The sequence below is a fragment of the Ornithodoros turicata genome, chromosome 4, assembly GCF_037126465.1.
Source record: "Ornithodoros turicata isolate Travis chromosome 4, ASM3712646v1, whole genome shotgun sequence".
Lineage (NCBI taxonomy): Eukaryota > Metazoa > Arthropoda > Arachnida > Ixodida > Argasidae > Ornithodoros > Ornithodoros turicata.
In genome coordinates, this window is record NC_088204.1 from 28532323 (window position 1) to 28554395 (window position 22073).

The 22073-nt window shown below is 46.0% G+C and overlaps 1 protein-coding gene across 4 annotated transcripts in view; it reads right to left on the bottom strand.

The window, feature by feature from the left end:
* The window catches only part of LOC135392883 (uncharacterized), a 100694-nt gene extending 86827 nt beyond the window's left edge, over positions 1-13867 (bottom strand). For 2 of the 4 annotated variants that reach the window (XM_064623550.1, XM_064623548.1), the window contains exons 1-5: positions 13630-13867; positions 5243-5269; positions 2065-2204; positions 1578-1646; positions 1387-1499 (exon numbers count right to left, since the gene is read on the bottom strand). In XM_064623550.1, the coding sequence (XP_064479620.1) occupies positions 1387-1499; positions 1578-1646; positions 2065-2204; positions 5243-5269; positions 13630-13846 (566 nt within the window). In that variant the 5' untranslated portion in view covers positions 13847-13867. Of the gene's footprint in view, positions 1-1386; positions 1500-1577; positions 1647-2064; positions 2205-5242; positions 5270-10965; positions 11052-13629 lie in introns of those variants that run through there. The other 2 variants (XM_064623549.1, XM_064623551.1) reach the window with 2 other exon arrangements.
* Positions 13868-22073: the final 8206 nt, after the last annotated feature.

A 22073-nucleotide genomic window follows, 5' to 3' on the forward strand; every position in this document is an offset into this window, starting at 1 on the left:
ATTATAATTCAAAACATTGATTCCGTTACGGAGTTATACCGGACGTTATACCGGACTCTTTCTTGCTTCGGCGTTAAACAGTGAACGTCGTTTCAGCTCGTGCATCGGTGTTTTTAGCCCTGTTTAGCCCAGTTTCTGCGCGTGCACGCACGCGCCACGCCATGAAGCAGTTTCTCTGAAAAACATAGTGCGCGTTGCGAGGCGGTCTGGCGTCACTGTCCGAAGGATCTAACGATAAATAAAAACGTTGTCAATGGAACATTTGCGAGAACTGTTGTGGGCTACCAGAGCCGCAGCCAGGCGAGTTTGCGCCAGGGGCAGGGCAAATCTCAAGCGCCCCTCACCCCCTCCCTCACTACTGTCAGAAGCCTTGTAAACAAGGAAAAGAAAACACGCATTTACACTGCCGAGACTGTAAACTCAAATTCTCTTCATTCCTACTTTATACCGGCCAACCAACCTGCCTGGACATGCCGTTCGGCGCCCTCTCCGGTGAGGACGCCCGGGCCGGTACCCCTCTCGCACACCCCTCGATACGGCTCTGTGGGCTAAAATTCAGTGTATCGGTATCCAAAAATGCAGTAGTGCGCATCAGGCCGCGCATATACGGAACACTACAATCGTACCCTTTCCAAATCTACACGGCCACGGTAGCTATGCGCGCGCTTCTGCTGCACTCTCATTGGATGACGCCAATCTTTGCCTCCCGGCGATGCCATTCGTAGCCGCCAAAGACGGCTCTGTTTTCATTCCGTTTTTCTTATAAACGGTAGCGCTTTGTGAACTAATTTTGCTTGCATTACACTAATTGAAACACGAAATTTCATTTTAGAGCAAGTTGTTCTTTGCATTTTAGTGCCCCTTTAGCGTCACCGTCGCTGTCGAACTGCCAAGCCAAAGGCGGAGGTGTAAGTGTCCTTTGTGACGTGGCGGTACTCGCATTGTGTTCGCAAATTGTTTCCCTTGTGGCTGCTAATGATATTCCGCTCCCGCTTAGCAGATTTACTTCATAACACAGCGCCATGAAGTAGCTCTTTGACACACAAGCACGAAGCGCGTCGCGACTTGAGCCAGTAAACTATACAAATGTTGCGCCAAAGAGAGACTGAAAACACTTAAATCACAACACAGGGCAATGTGCAGCAATAAGCGTCACATTGAGGATGTCCTGTGAACGTTTCTGGGGTTAAGAAAAAAAATATTCAGCGAAATTCTGGTCGCGGGCAGAGTCATACCTGGCAGGTGATTGCTGAGTGATTTGGACGTGAAATTCATGCGGTGACAAGGTTAAGCATGAGAAATATCATGACCGTAGTGTATTTATTTCCCTTCATTGACTGTATTTCGCTGCATGAATTGGTATTTGATGAGTGGATCAATGCTCACCTTGACAGTGCAATCACTATATCAGATATCCTCGCCGTCTCATCTTCAGAAAGGAATCCAGTCAGGTTGAGTGATTCTGACCGCAGGTATTTCCATTCTTGTTCGTGTGTAAACTGACAGGGTTTGTTCCAGAATATTTCAGTTTAAAAGCATTATTCATCATGCTACTTCTGTCGTCAATAAGTGCTTACCACAGTCGTTCCTAGAACAAGGAGCTTCACTGCGCAATCCAAGATCAACTTGTTGATGTATAGTGTTGCCTAGAATGAATTGTGAAGATTGCTTTCCCTAGATGCAGCAAACTTGTAAAGCAGAGTAATTTGTGAAGAAAGTCAGGAATTGGTCGTTCCTTGTACAGCTACCAATACCCTCATTGAGGAGCCAAGGTAAAAACAAGGTGGTACGATCACCAATAAGCACTAATCAACTATCGCCTGACTTGAAAGTCACGTACGACGCCAATACATACAGGAGAGCAACAACAACAATAATCCCGTGAACAGCATATATCCGGTTTTCCGCTTTTTATTTCGTATTTGTAGGTGGCAACCGCACGCGAGGCCACTCGACTATCTATGCGCACGAATACTTGTAAACGTTTGCTGAAGAGGTAACATTAACGTCTGCGGTTAAACTTCCCTCTAGATTTTTTACTCAAATGGAACACGAGACACTTGCCTGCGTTAAGAGACCTTCGGCGTACTTCATGAAGTCGCCGGATTGCTGAGCTTCTTTGTATGAATGATCTCCCACAAAGTAGATCTGGTACGGCCTCCATTCGTGCATAGTCGAATTGATGCCCTCTTTCACGGACCACACTACAAGCAGCAAGTACCGCCAATTAATATTGTAACGGTACATTACTGTTTCTTTTTCTAAATGTACATTCTGTGCTACAGTTGAAGTGTGTAGAATGCAAGAACTCGCACAAGGAATACAAACATGCTCACAACAATGATCCTGTGCATCAGTGCATGAATAATTTAACTATACTGTTTGCAGGTAAGACGCCATTTTAGCAGTGTCGCTTTCCCTATGAAAATCATAGATTTCGCTCTTTTCATGGTGGCTGGTCGAGAGCAACCTCATCTGCGCAGTAAGTAGAACCATGTCGTGATCAATCACTTTCCAGAAGCTTCGATTCATTTAATGTTCTACGAAGTCCATGAAAAATTAAGGTGAACAAGTCAGGTGTGGACATTTGTCAAAGCTTCAGGAGATTCCACGGACAGAGATGCAAAACACAAGTAGATAGGATTAGGCTGTGTCCATACCCTCTCGTCAAACTCTGGGAAATGATACCGTCGATACCGATACACCAGCTTGGCTGCACTTTAATGCTCTGCTCAAAGACAATGGTTTTTATATGCAGTTAGCTTGCAAGCTCAACTACGTCGTTGGGGTCGTAGGCCGTCAAGTCTGCCACAGTTTACATCATGTTAGCTCTGCTATTCTATGTCAAGTAGTAGGCCTACTGTACAGACTGGACTGATACTGCTTGTATGCTAGAAACCACACATGTATTCCAGAGCAGGGGCTTACATGTCGGACAAAGGGTGCGCTATTAGGGAGTTTCAGAAAGCGTAAGCGCCATCCGTTTCAGACTCCGTATCGCTGTTAGTTAATCATAAATCATCAACGTCATGTCAGCTACTGCAAAGGAATCAAGCGATTGGCTTATCATTTTTTTAAATAAATAATAATAATTCGGGGTTTTACGTCGCGACACAACTGCGATCGTTTTAGAAAATGTAATCGTGAAACTTGTACGTTCTCCTAAAACTCTGATTTCACCTTGATCACCATACTGGATAAAAGCAAAGTTGACGTCGCTTTTTTATTTTGTAGCGGCCGCCGTTCACGGCCGTGGTTCATATTGAATATTTTCACTACTAGAACAATTTTCGATCTCATATTTCACAGTGTGAATGTTGTACGTAGTACAGTGGAACAAATTGAAATGATCGTAGGCTTGTCAAATATGCTTTCACGGTCCCTTTAAAAACAAAAACGATAGAGAGAAATGCAAGAAAGCTCTTGTTTTTCTGCTACTGGAGAAAGCTGACAGTACCTTATGCACAAGGGAGCAAAAGGGTATCATATTTCTATTAGTACAGTTTCAGCCTGCGGGTACATGTGTTGGCAGATTTAGGTGCAAGTTGACTGACGTGAAATGGCGAACGGAAGTTCATTATAAAGTGCAATGATTGTGACAAGTTTGACACTAGTCAATGTGCTACACATATTCATGACATTGAGAAAAAAAGATGCGTTAGCTGTACCAGAGCAATGCTCTTTGCATTGCAAATTAGTCCTGCAATTGTTCTCAGGACTGGAAAGATGCGCGTTTTTATGTCGTCGTACTGAACGACACGAATTAGACCAAAGCCTTTATCAGTTATGAAATAGAGAGTTTCTATCAGCGCTCATATAACGAGACGCAAATAGATATGGAAAACTAAACGAGTGTGGCACAGCGACACGGCCAAAGAACGTATCCTAAAGGATCCTCGTATACATGACCTAAATATCGGCTAACTCCATCCTTCCACATTTCATAATGACAATACGCGCGATAATTCGAATCGATATGAAGATCTAGGAAAATCTTTGATCCAGGAGAGCATTCACCCGTACGTTTATGGCACTTGAAAAGCATATACGTATCCTATACATACTGTTTAAGTGAAACCAAACCACGCAGGAATTCTACAGGTTTTCCCGTCTATTTTAGTCCAGGTGCCATCTGAATTAGTCCAAGTGCCATCTGAAATAATCCGAGCGCCATTTAATTTAATCCGCGTGCCATCTGAATTAATCCATTGTGTTTTTAAGCACTAGAACCGTGTACTCACATGAGTGACATTCCCGCAGAATATTCTAGAGACATGTAGTGGAAGGAAAAGTAAAAAGCTGCTGACAGGACATAAATTCTGCTGCCTCTTATGTTGAACATTTGCACGGCGCCGAGATATCGAGTGTTAAAGCAGAAGCATAGCAGACGACACCATTGGTCATGTCGTCTGCTACAGAATATCTTCTGACTGAGCTGCAGGATATTCCACAGGGTTAGAAGAGCACGAAAAGGCATGACTCCCATAGCAGACGACACCACTGGTACTGTCGTCTGCTACAGAACGTCTTCTCACTGAGCTGCAGGATATTCCACGCGGTTAAAAGAGTACAATATGCATGGCTCACGTAGCAGACGACACCTTTAGTCCTGTCGTCTGCTACGGAATACCCTGTGACTAAGCGGGATATCTTTCCGTGCTCTTCAAACTGCAGGGAATATCCTACGGCAGAGTCATAAGATATTCCTTCGCAGTCAACAGGAACACTGGTGTCATCTGCTATGAGCATCATGCCTTTTCGCGTTCTTCTGACCGCGTGGAATATCCAACAGTTCAGTGAGAAGATATTGTGTAGCAGACGACAGCACCAGTGCCGTCGTTTGCTATACTTCCGCTCCAGCTCCCAATATCTCAGCGTCGTGCGAATGTTCCACATAAGACACGGCACAACTTCAGTTTCATCAGCAGTTTCTTTTTTTTACTTTTTCTTCCAGTAAAATACTCTACAAAGATATCCGTGTGTGAACACATGGTTATATTGCTTGAAAACACCATGGATTAATTCAGATGGCACCCGGATTAAATTGAATAGCATCTGGACTTTTTCAGGTGGCGCACGAATTAAATTGAATGGCGCTTGGATTATTTCAGGTGGCACCTGGACTAATTCAGTTGGCATTTGGACTAAAATAGACGGGAAAATCTGTAGAAAAAGCAGACTCGTTTAACACTCTAGGCTAATTCCACGAGAAAAGCTGGAATAGAAGAGCGTGAAATCAAACCTTTCGTAGGCTTGCTGACAGGAGAAACTGAAAAGTAAAGAAACAGATCGGTTCAACTACTTGCAACTAAGCATTCATAATAACGAAGGTCTCAACAGTTATCACAGTGCAGCCATACCCCAATGCAGAAAACGACTTGTTACGGAGTTCATAATGTGCAGAAATATCCGCCTGTGCGCAGGGTGGTATTTCCGATACTATTTCGGCGCACCGCCAAGCGCGTGCGAAATGCCACAGCACTGCAACCGACGAAGGACAGTGCCTGCGCTGTGGTCGACGCACGCAAATCATGAATGAATGAGTTTATTGCGCCCAAGAACGGCCGCAATATCCTTGATGTTGACGTCTGCAGCTTTCAGTGCATGCGCCTCAGTTCTTTCGTATGAAGGCATCATTCCAATTTTTTTCAGCACATAATTTTTGGAGGCGGTATTCACTACACTTCTCTATTTTGAGAGGCCCGTTGCGGACATGAAAGAGACCGTGCAGCGTGTCCAGGTCTAAGTTGTTACATTACTCGCTTTTGACGCCATTCATATCACCAAGGCATATCTAGACGCCAGTGGTAGAAATGGCAACGAGAGCAAGGTCGTAGCAAGTGAAGAGAGCTCAGCGAACAGGTTTTCACCTTGTGCTCCTTTGTGACAGCTCCCTCTTGCATCGACACATCTTCAGCGGAAAGGAGCTGGGATGCGAGTTCCGTAATGGGCTCCTGGATACTCTCTTCCAAATTTTCTTCCAGGGAAAATGGAGACGCCTCTTACAGGTGCTCTATATGATTCAAGTACACGATGGTGCAGCTCGTTGGAAAGTTCTACAATAAATGCTCTGCACGGAAATGCTGTGCCGAACCCTCGACTGACAAGTATCTCGCACGTCATGTGGGTGCATGCGCTCACCATGTGGATGCATGGTTTCGGTTCGGACAACAATGACGTCGTATATCTGCCGTCGAAATCACTTGAAATATGGCGAAACGCAAATTGTCAGCAATTGTGGAAGATATTATGCGACACACACAGCGTCTATGGATCGTTCGGTACTCAGCAGCTCGTAAAATGTCACTAACGGAGGTAGGTTCTCACGAAGAAGTTCAAAGAGGAAAACGTCCTCCGGTAACCATGCTGACAGTCAACAGCTATGTTACATTTTTCGTCTGATTCTGTGTAAACGGTTAGGTACAATCTTGTCTCCGGGTCAGATTAAAACATATTTCATGGCCAAGTATGCAAGCTTGTTTGCAAAGTTTGCGCGCAAAAGCCCGTCCACTAATCGGCAACATGTTCTGTGTATGATGTCACGGCCAGTTCGCCGTGCGGAGACGGGCCGTAGCGGCTGCTGTTCACGCCGGTGGTTAATATAGAATATCTTCGCTATTTGGACGATTTTCAACTTCATATTTCACAGAGTGATTGCTTTAATAATAATAATAATTTTTATTAGTGCCCAAGAACGGCACAGGGGAGCAGATTAAAAATGATCGTGGGCTTGTCAAATATCCTTTCATGGTTCCTTTAAAGTGATCCAATGAGACAATGCATTAAATGTTCGTAGCACATTGATCGTGCAATGTTCAGACGAACAAGGCCAGCGTACGCTGTGCTTATTGTACTGGGGCTGCATGGTGTCGCTGCTGAACGTCATCTTGAGTAGGCTGCTGGCCATCATTGCACTAATTGTGCATTTGCGAAAGTTGCAACAGGCATTGAAAGGTTCGCCAGGCATCGGCATGAGCAAATAATGCTTGTATTTCTCTTCTGTGTGCCAGCTCTCCCTAAAACGCTGTCTGTATCAAAGAGTCGAACCGAAACGTTTATCGGTTCGGTTCGGGTTTATGTTCGACGATAAGGGTTCAGCTCCGGAAGGTAACCATAATGGTTTGCACCGTTTTCTTTTTTTCAGACTGTTCGGTTCACGAATCGGTTCACGGAACACGGGTGGGAATGAAGCACAACAGGTAGGTTAAAGCAGACTTCCGTTTGTATGGTACACTGCTTATAGTGAACAGAAAGGTTCGTTCAAGGTTTTGAAAGACTGCGTGATATGAAGGACGAGACTGGCAGAGGTTATCACAGGAGCATACCACGAATTACCGGTTTGAGTTAACTGTCCCCGCACGTAGCTCATCTCGCTGTGGTTAACTATCCCACCCGGTTCGCAGAATCTCGGCAGGAATATAACAGGCCAACCATGCCTGCTACCTTGGCCAGTCATTTAAGTCGTTGAAATTATTTATTGCCAGCCAGAAGACGCGAATACAGGTTAATCAGCAAACGACGCTTCATGGTAGTTGGATTGAAATGGTGCCATTCTGAACCTGGTGTCTTTATGTAAAAGGCGAGTCATCGTGTCATCACAGACTGCCGCCGTGCTACCATGTCGCCGTTAGAGTGGCACAAAGTCTGTGGCACAAAGACAGAGCACGGGCAAGAGCAAGTGCAAACAGAGAGTGCGACTCATTTTCGACCCATTGCCAAGTTTTAAATACGATGTCAGTAGGGTTGTTGCACCTCTTATTTCAATTGCACAAAGAAAACTAGCTTGGTATGTTCTTTTTATTCTGACCAGGACGGCTGGTCGTTCACTTTCTAATGGGGAATATTTTTATTAAGAAAAAAGAAAGGTTATCCATGCAAAGAGCCGCCTTGATATTCCACAAAAACAAGGAATAGGAAAAAAAATGGAAAAGACGAAAAAGAGGGAAAGAAGGAAAGAGACACCATAACAACGTCGCATGCAGTTCATGAGTCCTGAGTCTGAGGGGTTATGTAAGTTCACACACGCATGTTGGGAGCTCATCCTGCAGCGTCGTACACACGGGCGCATGCTGTAGTTGAGCTCGGATAGTTTGCTGGGATAGCTTGAAAGCACATAAACAAACATACCAAGAATAGAAAATTTGAAAGACGGAAAGTCACACAGCCGACGACGTATCCATCGGTTGGTCCGCGTACTCGCATTTACATACAGGATGCCCACGATAACTGTTGAAATGATCCCTAACACATAGCACTGTAAAAGAAAAAATGACAGCTGTCCTATCACTCCTATCACGTTTGCGTTACAAAGGGGTCTTACAATGCAGCACGTGTTTGTAACACAAACGTCATAGGAGAGGTGTCAGTTTCTCTGTGATTGCACTATGTGTCAGCGATCATTTCTACAGTTAGGGTGTATGCACCTAGTATAGCTGAGCTAGTATATCAGTATAATATATGTCACTTCATGAATGCTCACAAAAACTGTCGCTGATCCCTAATTCTTATATATACGTATTAATGAGTATGCCTTTAGACATTAGTAGTCATAAAAGTTTTCAGTTGCCATTTCCTTGTTATTTCGCGACTGCAGTAAATCCACAGCATTCATCTAGGTCACGATTTTTTCAGCAAGCAAGAGGAAGGCTACGAAGCTAATAAAAGAAGAGGGAAAGACAAAAAAATTGTTTTTAAGTTCAAGCGCAACATGCAAAGTTCCACCCTTAGTTCCCTATGGACCGTCATTTCAACGGTTTACCGGTATTCCTTCAACGGTTCAGTTCGGGTTCAGCTCCGAAATGGCGTCGGCCGTTTCGGTTCGGTTCAGTTCCGGTTCAGACAAAATAACGGTTTCCAGTTCGAGTTCGGTATGACTCTCTGGTCTGTATGGCCGCTTTTTTGTTGTTCTCGGGTCAGTTCAGTCCTTTATTTGTTTTTTTTAGCTGAAGTTCACAGCTTCGACACAGTTCAGTCCTCCTACACATGCTATGCACAGGAAAAGCAAGTGCAAACATGCTTGAACATCGAGCTGGCCTATGCAAACCCATCTAAACTTCGCCGCCAGTTTGGCTGCCGAGTTGGACTAGTTGCGTAGTAGTGGGAGAAGCGACTGTTCGGCCATTACGCTCACTCCAGAGAAGAACGCAATGAAAGCTTTCTTAGCCGCATCTCTAGAGCGGTCAGAGCCTGTTTCTCCTCTCCGGATTGTTCGTGTACCTTCGCGCAAACACCAGAGCGCGTCACGTATGTGAAAATCCCTCTTCGCTCCCACCAAGTCTGAAACATAATGAGAGAAAAAAAAGGGCTGTGCTATGAAAGTGGGGCTGATATCCGCCATCTTTGGTCAGGCACAGTCTCATGCTCGCACCGCCTAGTGCGTACCTGCGGGGGGCGCCCCCCAGACCCCCCTTCTCAATCTGTGAAACATATACAACAGCGTGAGCCACTGGCACGAACCAGTGAGCTCCACGAGGTACCGCTCAGTCATTTCTCCGCTAGGGCACCGCGTATGTGGAAATGGTACGAGTGGATACACCGAACCAGAAGCCAAGAGCTCCCCGCGTCTGATTTCACACTAGAAGTAAGGACTTTCGTACTTTTGCTCTCTTACTACATGCTTAAGTTCGGATGTAGTTCCGTATCGGGACCACTGGCTTAAAAAAAAGATGCTTTTACAACAAAACAAGAACAAAACATAAGGAGCAAAATACGACCAAAATCATAGTATAATGTCCTGTGAAACATATGAAAATTAATTTTTATAGCCGCTTTCCTTAAGACAGTCCGCCATGTTTGACGAGGAGGCAGAAGAACAGGAACTACCCAACCGGGAGCGCGACACCGCCCTCTTTAGTGGAGAGTGCACGATATCACATGACACGCAAGAATAGCGCGCACACGCGAAAGAACGCAGACGACAGAAACGCGCTTCTGTACTTTCCCACTATGACGAACCTCATGAAGTTAGGTGTTTTCATGCAAACCAAGGAGAGCTCCCTGCACTGGCTCCACGAGCACGGAATTGTCCCGAGGACGAGGAATTGCCCCTTTTGCGGTACCGTCCTCACGATACAAGTAACGGAAAATGAAATCGGCAGATTCGGGTGTCGCAAAAATCACGGGGACAATGGGCCTTTTCAACAATAAGCGACAGCGAACACCTGGCTTGAGGGCTCTCGTCTGTCAGCAAGACAGGTGATCGGATTAACTTACGCGTTCAGTAGAGACTACCCCTACGACACAGCTATAATCGAGACATCGCTTGAGAAGCAGACATCAAGAGAAACTGTGGCTGATTGGTATAATTACTGCAGGGAAGTGTGCGAGAAAAGTCTAAAATCCAAGTATTCGGACATGGGAAAAATTGGGAGGGGATGACCATGTCGTAGAAGTAGATGAGTGCAAAATTGGGAGGCAAAAATATAATAAGGGGAGGGCTGTAGAAGGGACATGGGTGATTGGATTGATTAATATCCACACAGATGAGCTAAGATTGGAAGTTTGCAGGGATAATAAGCGCGATGCGATAACACTATCGCAAATCAACAATGTACAAGACAAAACTGTGATCATCACTGATTGCTGGAAAGGCTACATGGGGCTCGATCGAAACGGATTCGAACATTTAACGGTTAATCATAGCTTAAATACGTTGATCCGGACACAGGGTCCAACACAAACCAAACTGAATCTCAGTGGAGGCCCTTCAGACAAGAATTGGCAAAGAGGGGAGTCAAAACTGAGAACATGGGCCGCCATCTAGTAGAGTTTCTTCATCTAGTAGAGATTGCAGGCGCCATCATCAGGACACATTCGACAAAATTTTAGAAGACATTAGGCACACATATCCAGGTTTGGACTAAAAACAATACATTGAGAATCCGCTCACTTCATTTTCCGGTATCAGGACAATGCTTTGTTTCAACAAGACTTATGTGAGTATGAAATCTTGCATCTATTCCTTACCATAAACTCCCACACTCACAATTTTTCCTTCTGCAGAGTTTCAAGCACTGACGAAGGCAGTAGCCAAACATTGACGACGCTCCTAGCTGAACACTGACGAAACCTCTTGGCAAACCTTGACGAAGCCCCTAGGAAAACATTTACCGACACATCATCTACTGATGAAATGACTGATCCTCCGACATATGAAATACGTAAAAGGCTCTCCAGACCTAACCTTGGTCAGTCTCGACGGATGCATATTATATATGGACCAACTCACTCGCCAACGTGTGAAGTACGTAAAAACCCAACCTGACCTAACCTAGGTCAGTCTCGACGGATGCATATTATACATGGCCCAACTCACTCGCCAACGTGTGAAGTACGTAAAAACCCAACCTGACCTAGGTCAGTCTCGACGGATGCATATTATATATGGACCAACTCACTCGCCAACGTGTGAAGTACGTAAAAACCCAACCTGACCTAACCTAGGTCAGTCTCGACGGATGCATATTATACATGGCCCAACTCACTCGCCAACGTGTGAAGTACGTAAAAACCCAACCTGACTTAACGTAGGTCAGTCTCGACGGACACATATTATATATGGACCAACTCACTCGCCAACGTGTGAAGTACGTAAAAACCCAACCTGACCTAACCTAGGTCAGTCTCGACGGATGCATATTAGATATGGACCAACTCACCCGCCAACGTGTGAAGTACGTAAAAACCCAAGCTGACCTAACCTAGGTCAGTCTCGACGGATGCATATTATATATGGACCAACTCACTCGCCAACGTGTGAAGTACGTAAAAACCCAACCTGACCTAACCTAGGTCAGTCTCGACGGATGCATATTATATATGGACCAACTCACTCGCCAACGTGTGAAGTACGTAAAAACCCAACCTGACCTAACCTAGGTCAGTCTCGACGGATGCATATTATACATAGCCCAACTCACTCGCCAACGTGTGAAGTACGTAAAAACTATACGTGACCTAACCTAGGTCAGTCTCGACGGATGCATATTAGATATGGACCAACTCACCCGCCAACGTGTGAAGTACGTAAAAACCCAAGCTGACCTAACCTATGTCAGTCTCGACGGATGCATATTATATATGGACCAAGTCACTTGCCAACGTGTGAAATACGCAAAAACCTAGCCTGACCTAACCTTGGTCAGTCTCGACGGATGCATATTCTACATGAACCAACTCACTCGCCAACGTGTGAAGTACGTAAAAACCTAACCTGACCTAACTTAGGTCAGTCTCGACGGATGCATATTCTATATGGACCAGCTCACGGACCAAGTAACTCGCCATCGTGTGAAATACGTAAACACCATACTTGATCTAACCTAGGTCAGTCTCGACGGATGCATATTATACATGGACCAACTCACTCGCCAACGTGTGAAATACGTAAAAACCTAACCTAACCTAAGTCAGTCTCGACGGATGCATATTCTACATGGACCAACTCACTCGCCAATGTGTGAAATACGTAAAAACCTAACCTGACCTAACCTACGTCAGTCTCGACGGATGCTTATTCTACATGAACCCACTCACTCGCCAACCTGTGAAATACGTAAAAACCCAACCTGACCTATCCAAGGTCAGTCTCGACGGATGCATATTCTACATCAACCGTCTCACTCGCCAACGTGTGAAATACGTAAAACGCTCTCCTGACCTAACCTTCCTCAGTCTGCACGTTCTATAGTTTCCGCAATCTTCTTACATATCAGTCTCGCATTCACATCAGGCACTATGATATTTCGCCTTGGACACTTCTCCCAGAACTTCACTTTCCTCCTCAGCCAAGTAAAAAAATGAGACTTTCTCTTCTTGTTTCTATTTCCCCCTTATTTTTTGATATATATACTGCTGTTTGAACATTAAAACCTGATATATATTCTCCGTTTCCGAATGTCCCTTTTGTTTTTCAAATATTGACTAAATATGTCGCACTCTCCACCACTTTCAATATTTTCATTAACACTACTACAGTGACACTGCTCCACTGATTAGCAGACGATTTCATATTTTATCCTACAGGTGGCCCACAGTGTCGTTACACTCCTCGCCCTTTCACAAGATGGCGTCCTCCATATCCGTTAGGCTTAGAAAGGCCGTCGAAGTGTCCAATAGAGCGCACCACGAACCAATGTAATAGCGAATTCGGGTGGTCATTTCGTAGCAACACGGCAGAGCGCTCAGAAATTGCAAGGTCTGCGACCGAGCTGGATCACGTGACCGTTGCCACCCGAACATGAATGCAAGGAATCTACTTGGATCACGCTAGGGGCGTCGCGGTCGCCCGTCTTCGAGTTCTGTCGTCTGCTAAACCACGTGATTTTAACATGCGGGCCAATGAGGGCACTCGCCACCGTTGCAGTGCGGATGTGACGACACCGGATATAGTTGAGCAATCTGCTGCTCGATCGTTTTGAGGCCAGGCAAAAAAAGTGCTAGCTGGCAAATTCCGAGCGCTCTGAAAGCGCCACGCAAACTTGCGAGATTGCTTCATTTTGACCAAGCGAACATGACTGCTCGAGTTCTGGCAAAAAAAGTTGCGAAAAAACGCTCGCGCTAATATTTAAAAAACAGCGGTCCCGATACGGAACTACACCCTTAAGTTCAATCTATGGAACTTAGTCTTACCTTCAGGACAAGAGCATTTTCTTAGTCGCTCCCTCATTCCTTCATCGCTGGCATTGCCGTTTTCCGCACGGATGGGCAAAATCTGGCGCATGCCAGTGCGCGGGGAAAATATGAGGTAGCATGTTAGAATTAGTAGACCCGTAAATCCACATACGATGGCCGCATTACGTGCAGTCGCAGAGGGCACGTAGGCCAGGGTACGGTCCACGGTCACCATGGCCAAAGAGCTTCGTCTTCTTCTCACCAAGATGAGCTGTACCTGCGGTCTTCTTCCCTTTCTTTAGACAGATGTTACACTCGTCTGAGATTCTTGAGGGTGCTGCTATATTACCCCTGCTGGAATTAGTCTTAAAATGCAACAAATTTACTCTTTGAAACGCACACTACGTACAGCTTGGGACAAAAGTTTACGGAACACCGGGGTGTCGCATTTCTTCAATGGAGCGACAACCTAGCAGCAAAAAGGAGTGGACATACATACTGAGAAGTGGATAGAATAGCCCGCCACCCGTTTCCTATTCGATAGCTTCGTGATAGCTAGCAGGGAAGCGCTCCGATGAAGAAATACGCAGGTGCAGTGTTCCGTAAACTTTTGTCCCAAGCTGTACAAATTGATGGAGCTGCGATGAGCTCAACAGTTTCTGCGAATTATGCTAACCTATTCATGGGCGCATTTGAGGACAAATCATTGGAGTCGTGGAATTTCTGTACGTCCCATGATGATGATGATGTTTGAAAGAAAAAAAATGAGGATTGTAGCCCTCATCACGAGGGCCGGCTACCCCAGATCACCTAAGGAAAGGAATGCCAGACACATCCACCCACACCCACTGGAGATGTCGCGAAGCGGCGACGAACGCCACAGACAGGGTCATAGCCCGTCTAACAGCTTGGTGTCCCTTAAAAACTGTGTAACGGCTCGCAAAGCTGGCAGTTGAGTGCTCGGTGACCATGGGCCCAGCACCTTCTGCACTCCGAAGGGTCGATTGTCAACCCGGCCTAACGCGGCTACAAGTCTGTCACGACACTCAGAGTATCTTGGGCACGTAACTATAATATGTTCGACGTCTTCGATTGAGCCACAGACTGGACAATTAGGAGAGTCCGCCTTCCCAAGCCTGTCCAGGAGTCTTGCACTGTATGGTACATTGAGCCGGAGCCTGTGAAACAATGACGTAAGCTGCCGTGGCATGGATGTTGGGAGGACCAGGGCTAGTTCGGGGTCAACCCGGTGCAGAAGGTGTACGTCCCATAGTTATATCAGTTCAGTTTATTTTTGCACCAAATATACTGGGGGGACTCGCAAAAAGCAACAACGATTATATATATATACAGGGTGTCCACGCTAAGTGTGAACAGGTTTTTTAAAAATATATATAACACTTTTTCCAAGATGAAAATCAATTGCAATATAGCATATGCTGAAGGGCACTCCCTAGCAGGGCATTAGCAAACTCCAAAGGCAATGTCTTAATTAACTTTCATTAATTAACTTCTTAATTATAAAAGCTACAAAGTTGTCCTAATGAGAACATCTGTTCCTTTCAGTCACCTGATATCGTAGCCGTTTTCAGAACAAAAATCCGTTCAATAGATCACCCGCAAAAAATTCGTGAAGGAACGCCATTTTTTTCTTTATTTTGTTCATTGTGCTTCTTAGAAGACGCGTATTTCCTTCATCCCCAACGGGAGAGGGGGAAGGTAGGGTGCCTCGATGGTTGCTGCTTGCGCCCTCTTTGCAGGGTGAGGACAACTCCGTCGTCTGCTACGACGTCCGCCATTACGTGGCCAAGCGCAGGATGCGCTTCAGTGACAGCATGTAAATAACGCAAATGGGAATTTGGGACAGGCGGTATTGGTCATTTTTTCGACGCGTTACTGAAGTACTTGCATATACAAACATATATGGAGAACAAAATACTCGAACGTAAGCGTATCGCACATAAAGAAAGAGGAAGTTAATGCAAAACGAGCGAAAACTGTGCAAAGTACGGCGATGGTGCGCATTGCATTGTTTATTTATAAACAACAATTTTGCTATAATTTAAACTTATGTTCGAAATTATACGCTGCACATTTTTATATTTTCCGTCATGCATGCCTTTCCGTTTTTGCACTGTTTTCAATGCTTAATCATCTTACAGGCCCTTGCATCTTATGCATCATCTTGCATCTTATGAGGCCCTTTCCTCAACAGATGCATATACTCCCCCTTTATGAGGTGGCTAAAACACTTGATCTCCCATGACAGTCACCGTGTTAACCTTGTTGTTGTCACCAGTTTGTTGTGCGTTACCAGTTATGGTGAGAAATAATTAAAAATAGATTAATTTCACTTGACCAAAATAATCACTGATTTTCACCTCTGGTATTCTGAGAAAAATGGTCACTCATTTTTATTAACACAGGTAATTATACAACTAATTCAGTATTCAGTGTTTCGAAACACACTTTCTGTATAGGACCTTTGTGCAAGTGACAGTTCTTCTGTGGAAGCACATTATGGCAGGGCAACACCTGCACAAGTTTTGCTTCAATGGGAAGATAACTGACCAGTGGACACATGCTTCAGGTGAATCCTGATTCGAAGACGCACGTATGTCTCAATTAAGGGCTTGTCCAGTTTCTGTCGATGGATGGCACATGTCTCCAGGTACGATGAAAATTTTTCCACCAAGAAGCAAGCAACCGCGTGAAACGGAGACTGTTGTTGCCACAATGCTCTTGAAATACTCTTCACATTGCACCAATACATTAACCACATCGTTTGTAGGATGCAGCAGATTGTTCCCACCATTCACATGCTCTTTAAGAGCGGTGAGGCCACCGTACTGGCTGTCGCTCCCACCAAGAAGCGCACCTTACTGTTCACAGTCATCCACAGTCTTGAGAACGGTACGAAGAATGAATCCTCCGAGATGGAAAAGAATGTCCCCCTCTGTAATCGACAGTTGCTCAACAAATAAGTTTTCAACATTTGTGATTGTTTCATTTTCCGATGTTACAGTCTGTGCCGGTCCTTGAGAGAGAGTAGTAATGAATGACCACGACTATCCGGAAACGCACACCTTCGTCTGGACGCCATTAATTAGCAATTAGAGCTAATTGGGACCCCCCACATTAATCAGCACCCTCCAGGGAGCCATCACACTAATTGGGGAATGTCTATCTCGCGTCCAGACTAGTTGTGCGTTTCCGGATAATCGTAGTCATAAAAAAGAAAAAATAGACAGAAAATAAAATAAAAAGATAGAAATAGAGTGGAGAGAAACAATTTATTCGAAAATCAACGATGCCGCGGTGAAGAAGCCGCTCCGCAACACCCGAGTGACCAGCGCCCGCCATGTTGGTAGTTGGCACCCAGCAGAGATCGACGACAGGTGGCCACTTAGTTGCAAGGCATCACACCAGATGGCGCCACCATCATAGCTCTAGATAAGAAAGACAGAGAACAAGATACTAGCGGCAGGTAAAAATGACAGCACAATGACAGCACTGCTAAACAAGACTAGGCATGCGAGAGAAAAGGTCTAACCGCTACTGCTAAAACAGCACGGAGAAAACGGTACACATCGGGGGAAAAGGCTTACGGGGGGCGATCGCTTAGGCCTAACCACAGCGTCACAACACTATGCAGCTAACACAAGGCGGGAACCACTGGGCACACATCGCTAAACATGCGTCAACACGAACAAAAGGCTTGCTCACCGCAAAACAAGTCTAAACATGCGAGAAAAGGCTTAACACGAGCGCGGCCAAATCACTCGTTGGTCCCCGCTAAACACGGCAAACATACGAGCAAAAAGGCTTACGGGGGCGATCGCTTAGGCCTAACCTCAACGTCACAACACTACGCAGCTAACACAAGGCGGGAACCACTGGGCACACATCGCTAAACATGCGTCAACATGAAACAAAAGGCTTGCTCACCGCAAAACAAGTCTAAACATGCGAGAAAAGGCTTAACACGAGCGCGGTCAAATCACTCGTTGGTCACCGCTAAACACGGCAAACATACGAGAAAAGGAGCGCGTCAAATCACTCACCTTTTCCCCCGCGGCGACTGCTCATCAGCCAGGCAGAAACTGAGCGAGCGCGGGGAACACACGTCTGCTCTCTACGACAGCCAGCCAGAAACTTAGCGAGCGCGGGGAGTGCACGTCTGCTTTCCACGACAGCCAGAGAGAAACTGACTGAGGCGACGCGCAGCGGCAGCTACGGATGCGCGCGCGCCCTCTTGCGCCGCCCGCGGGTGTTTTCGGTTTCCACTCTCTGCTGCGCGCGCACGCGCGCGCTCCTAGCGGCGACGGGTGGCTTCTGAGTTTCGGTTTCACTCTCGTTTCTTTGCGCGCGCGTTTATCTGTATAAAGGCAGCGTGCACCGCGCTCGCGTCATCACTACGTGAAGATGTTCAGCTACCACTTGCTACAAAATTGTTCCCACACCCACGCTTCTTGGGAAGGAGTGGAGAAGGGATGTTTCAACAGCGAAAGTCCCCGCAACGAGCTCGTCATCACTGCTTTTCGCTACGTGATAGACATGGTAGGCTTTGGCAATATAGGAGAGATCTCGCCAGGGCCGCTGCAGGAGATGGTGCGTCGGATCTACGCCCGTTACAAGAACGTCTGCATAACGGTTCCTGACGGACCCCTGGGACTGATGAGCGAATTTAACGCAGAATTCAACTACATCGCTGCAGACATCGTGGACCTTCTCGCTCGTGCCATCGCTCATATTAAGCACACCCTGCGGAAGCAGCGACATTTGCAAGCAGTCTACATCGCCAATTTGGTCATTGATTTATTGAAATACCGATTGGTTATTGACATGCAACGCATTAAACAGTCCGAATAACTTTGACGAGACTCTGTGTGTTCTTTCACTGAAACATCTTTATTGAATACAAACAAAAGATTTGGTCAATAGATGCCTGCACCCCCCCTTCCTTGTCTGATCATCTTGTAATGCTGCGTTCTTGAGATCAGACGTGCCAGAAAAGGGGAATCTTCATCGCAGCGCCGTCATTGCGCGGGTCACTGCACCAGCACGATGACAGAATGGTAATTCTTTTCGTACACCCATTCCGCTACCACACTGCCACGATGACCCGTACTTCTCCTGTCTGCGAGAGAGAGAGAAGCATGTCTCGACTAGAACTTTTATTCTCGATTACATGCGCGTGCAGCTCTTTGTTCCACGGTTATTCGATGCCTGACGTCGACGGTCTCGGGCTCTCTTCCGGGTTTTCCGGTGCTGCACAAAGAGGGAGTACTATCGTAATGCGATACTGTCATGTCTTTCAGAAGCAGCACACCATTAACAGACACAACAAACTTTATTGGTCCGCGGCGTGCGGACCCCAACTGAACATTACATGAGAAGCGGTTGCAATGAAGAAGAGACAGATCGTGACATGTGCTTAAACAGGAAAAGGTGGTGGGCGTAGCCCGTTATCACACAAGTCCAAGCGCGCATGTTATCACACTTGATACTACATATCACTTCTCCACCCTTATACAGAAGACACTTATACAATTCGTCTTTTTTTTTTCTTTTACGCATTAAATGCTATACTGCGCACAAATATAAAATAGCCACAGAGTTCAGAAACCATAAGCCATAAATCAAACTTTCTTCAAACACTGAATAAAGCATTCATTTGATGCCACAACTTAGTGAGTTTACAGAACCACTTAATGAGTTAATACTAAAAAATTGCAGCAATTCATGTTGGACGATAGAAGTCGGGTGGACGTCTTTGACGCTGAGGATATCGTCGCGTGGCGACCGCAGCCTGTCTTTCGATAGGCGCGTTGCATGTGCCAGGTTCGGAACTTCCAGTAGAGTCCCACCACAGGTCGTTTGCTGATGATCCTTGGTGCTGAACTTGATCAGGATACCCAGAGGTCAGAAGCTGGTCCTGATGTCTTCTCCAGACATGAACTCCCGTCCGGGTTGATACCTTCACCTGAAAAGACGCTGGCCCCGACTGTCCAACAATCACACCTCTTAACCACTTAGGGTGGCCCCGGTAATTTCGCACAAGCACTGTATCTCCAACGTTGAATGTTCTTGCGCGAGCACGTCTGTTGATGGCACCCTTGAACTTGAACTGTCGATGTTGGACTTCGGAGTGCAGCGATGGCCTTACAAGATCCAATCTGGATCGCAGACGCCTACCCATCATGAGTGTTGCCGGACATTCCCTTGTAGTGGCATGTGGCGTGTTGCGGTAAGTCATCAGGAAATTGTACAATCGCAGATGTAGAGGACGAACGTTGCTCTTCTTAAGCCCTTGCTTCAGGGACTAAACAAATCGTTCTGCGATGCCATTTGTCGAAGGGTGATACGGCGCGGTTAGCACGTGGCGAATTCTGTTAGCGCGCCCAAAACTTTTGAATTCTTCTGAGGTAAATTGTGTACCATTATCTGATACGATAGTCTCTGGCAATCCATACCTGCTGAAGGCTTCGCGCAATTTCTGAATTGTCGCTGAAGACGTCGTGGAAGACATCTCCCACACCTCCGGCCACTTGGAATGCGCGTCAACTAAAATGAGAAACATTTTGTTCATGAACGGTCCCATAAAATCAATGTGCACTCTTTGCCACGGCTTCGTTGGCCATACCCAGGGATGCACTGGCGCTGAACATGGATTGTTGCGTTGCTGCTGACGCTGATTGCAGATTCTTGCAGTCTTTTCTATGTCAACATCAATTGATGGCCACCAGATGTAACTGCGTCCCAATTCTTTCATTCCCACGATTCCTGGGTGGGAATTATGTAGTTCGTCAAGCATTTTCCTGCTCAGTGTTGGTGGAACAATGACACGTAGTCCCCAAAGAAGACATTTCTGCTGCACGGACAGCTCGTGGCGACGTTAAAAGAAGGGTTTTAACTCCTTATCTGTGACATGCGCAGGCCATCCGTGGAGTGTGTACGCCATCAAGGTTGATAACACGGGATTTCTTTTTGTTTCTTTGGCGATATCTTTGCAGGTTACAGGAAGCGTGTCCATCCAGAGATGAAAAAAAGAACTGACATCGTCATGCTGTTCGCCTTCTGTGCTCGGCAGTGGTAGCCGTGATAAGCAGTGGGGTTCAACGTTATCTTCTGACGAACGGTGTTCAAGTGAAAAATCGTAAGCAGATAACAAAACCGCCCATCGCTGCAGGCGTGCAGCGGTGATGGTTGGTATTCCTCGTTTTGGCCCGAAAATAAACTGAAGTGGCTTGTGATCCATCAGAAGTTGAAAATGCCGGCCGTATATGTACGCATGAAATTTCTTGACGGCGAATACTAATGCCAAACCTTCTTTTTCGAGCTGACTATAGTTCCTTTCGGCACTTGACAATGTCCTTGACGCGTATGCAATGGGTCTAATGCCGTCTGGTCCTATGTGCGACAGAACGGCACCTACCCCATACGGGGAGGCATCACATCCAAGCGGAATCGGCTTTGCTGGGTCGTAGTGTGTTAATACTGCAGTCGAAGCAAGCATGTCCTTCACCTCTTCGTACGCATTTTGGCATTTTGAGTCCCAAATCCACGGTTTGTCTTTACACAGAAGGTTGTTCAGCAGATGCAACACAGACGATAAGTTCGGAAGGAACTTCCCATAATCATTTATCATTCCAAGAAATGACTTTAGTTGTCGCTTATCTTTTGGGGTGGGCGCACACAAAACAGCTTTGACTTTTTCTTGCCCGTTGGCCTGATGCTCTCAGAATCAATTAAGTGTCCCAAATATTCCAGTCTTGGTTTAAAAAAGTCACATTTGTCGCGTTGTACTCTAACACCCTTTTCCAGCAGAGTCTTTAGAACTGCTAAGTTGCGCAAGTGATCTTCGTCTGTCTTGCCAGTGACTAGAATGTCGTCTAGGTAGCACGTAACACCAGGTAACTTTTTCAGCATTGAGTCCATAACTTTCTGGACAATCATGGGCGCTGGAGTTATCCCGAATGGTAGGCAGTTGACGGCGTACAAGCCTAAGTGAGTGTTGATGGCCAAATATTTCTTAGAGTCGTCATCCACTTCGAGTTGTTGATATGCGCGACTGAGATCAATGCGCGAAAAGTTCTTTCCACCACCCAGGTCGGCTAACAGGTCATCGATTCGTGGTAGTGGGTATTGAACACTGTCTAAAATTGGGTTGATCGTGACCTTGTAGTCACCACACAATCGTATCTGTCCATTTCTTTTAACGACAGGCACCACGGGTGTCGCAAATTCAGACGTTTCAATAGGAGTAATAATTCCCATTGCTTCCATGTCTTTCAATTCCTTTTCTACCCTTGGCTTTAGCGCGAACGCTACTGGGCGCGCCTTCAAAAAACATGGCCGAGCATTTCCTTTCAAGTGCAGCTTTACAACTTCTCCCTTTATGTGGCCCAGGTCGCCTTTGAATAAGCTAGAGTACTTTGAACACAGTTCCGATATGGCTG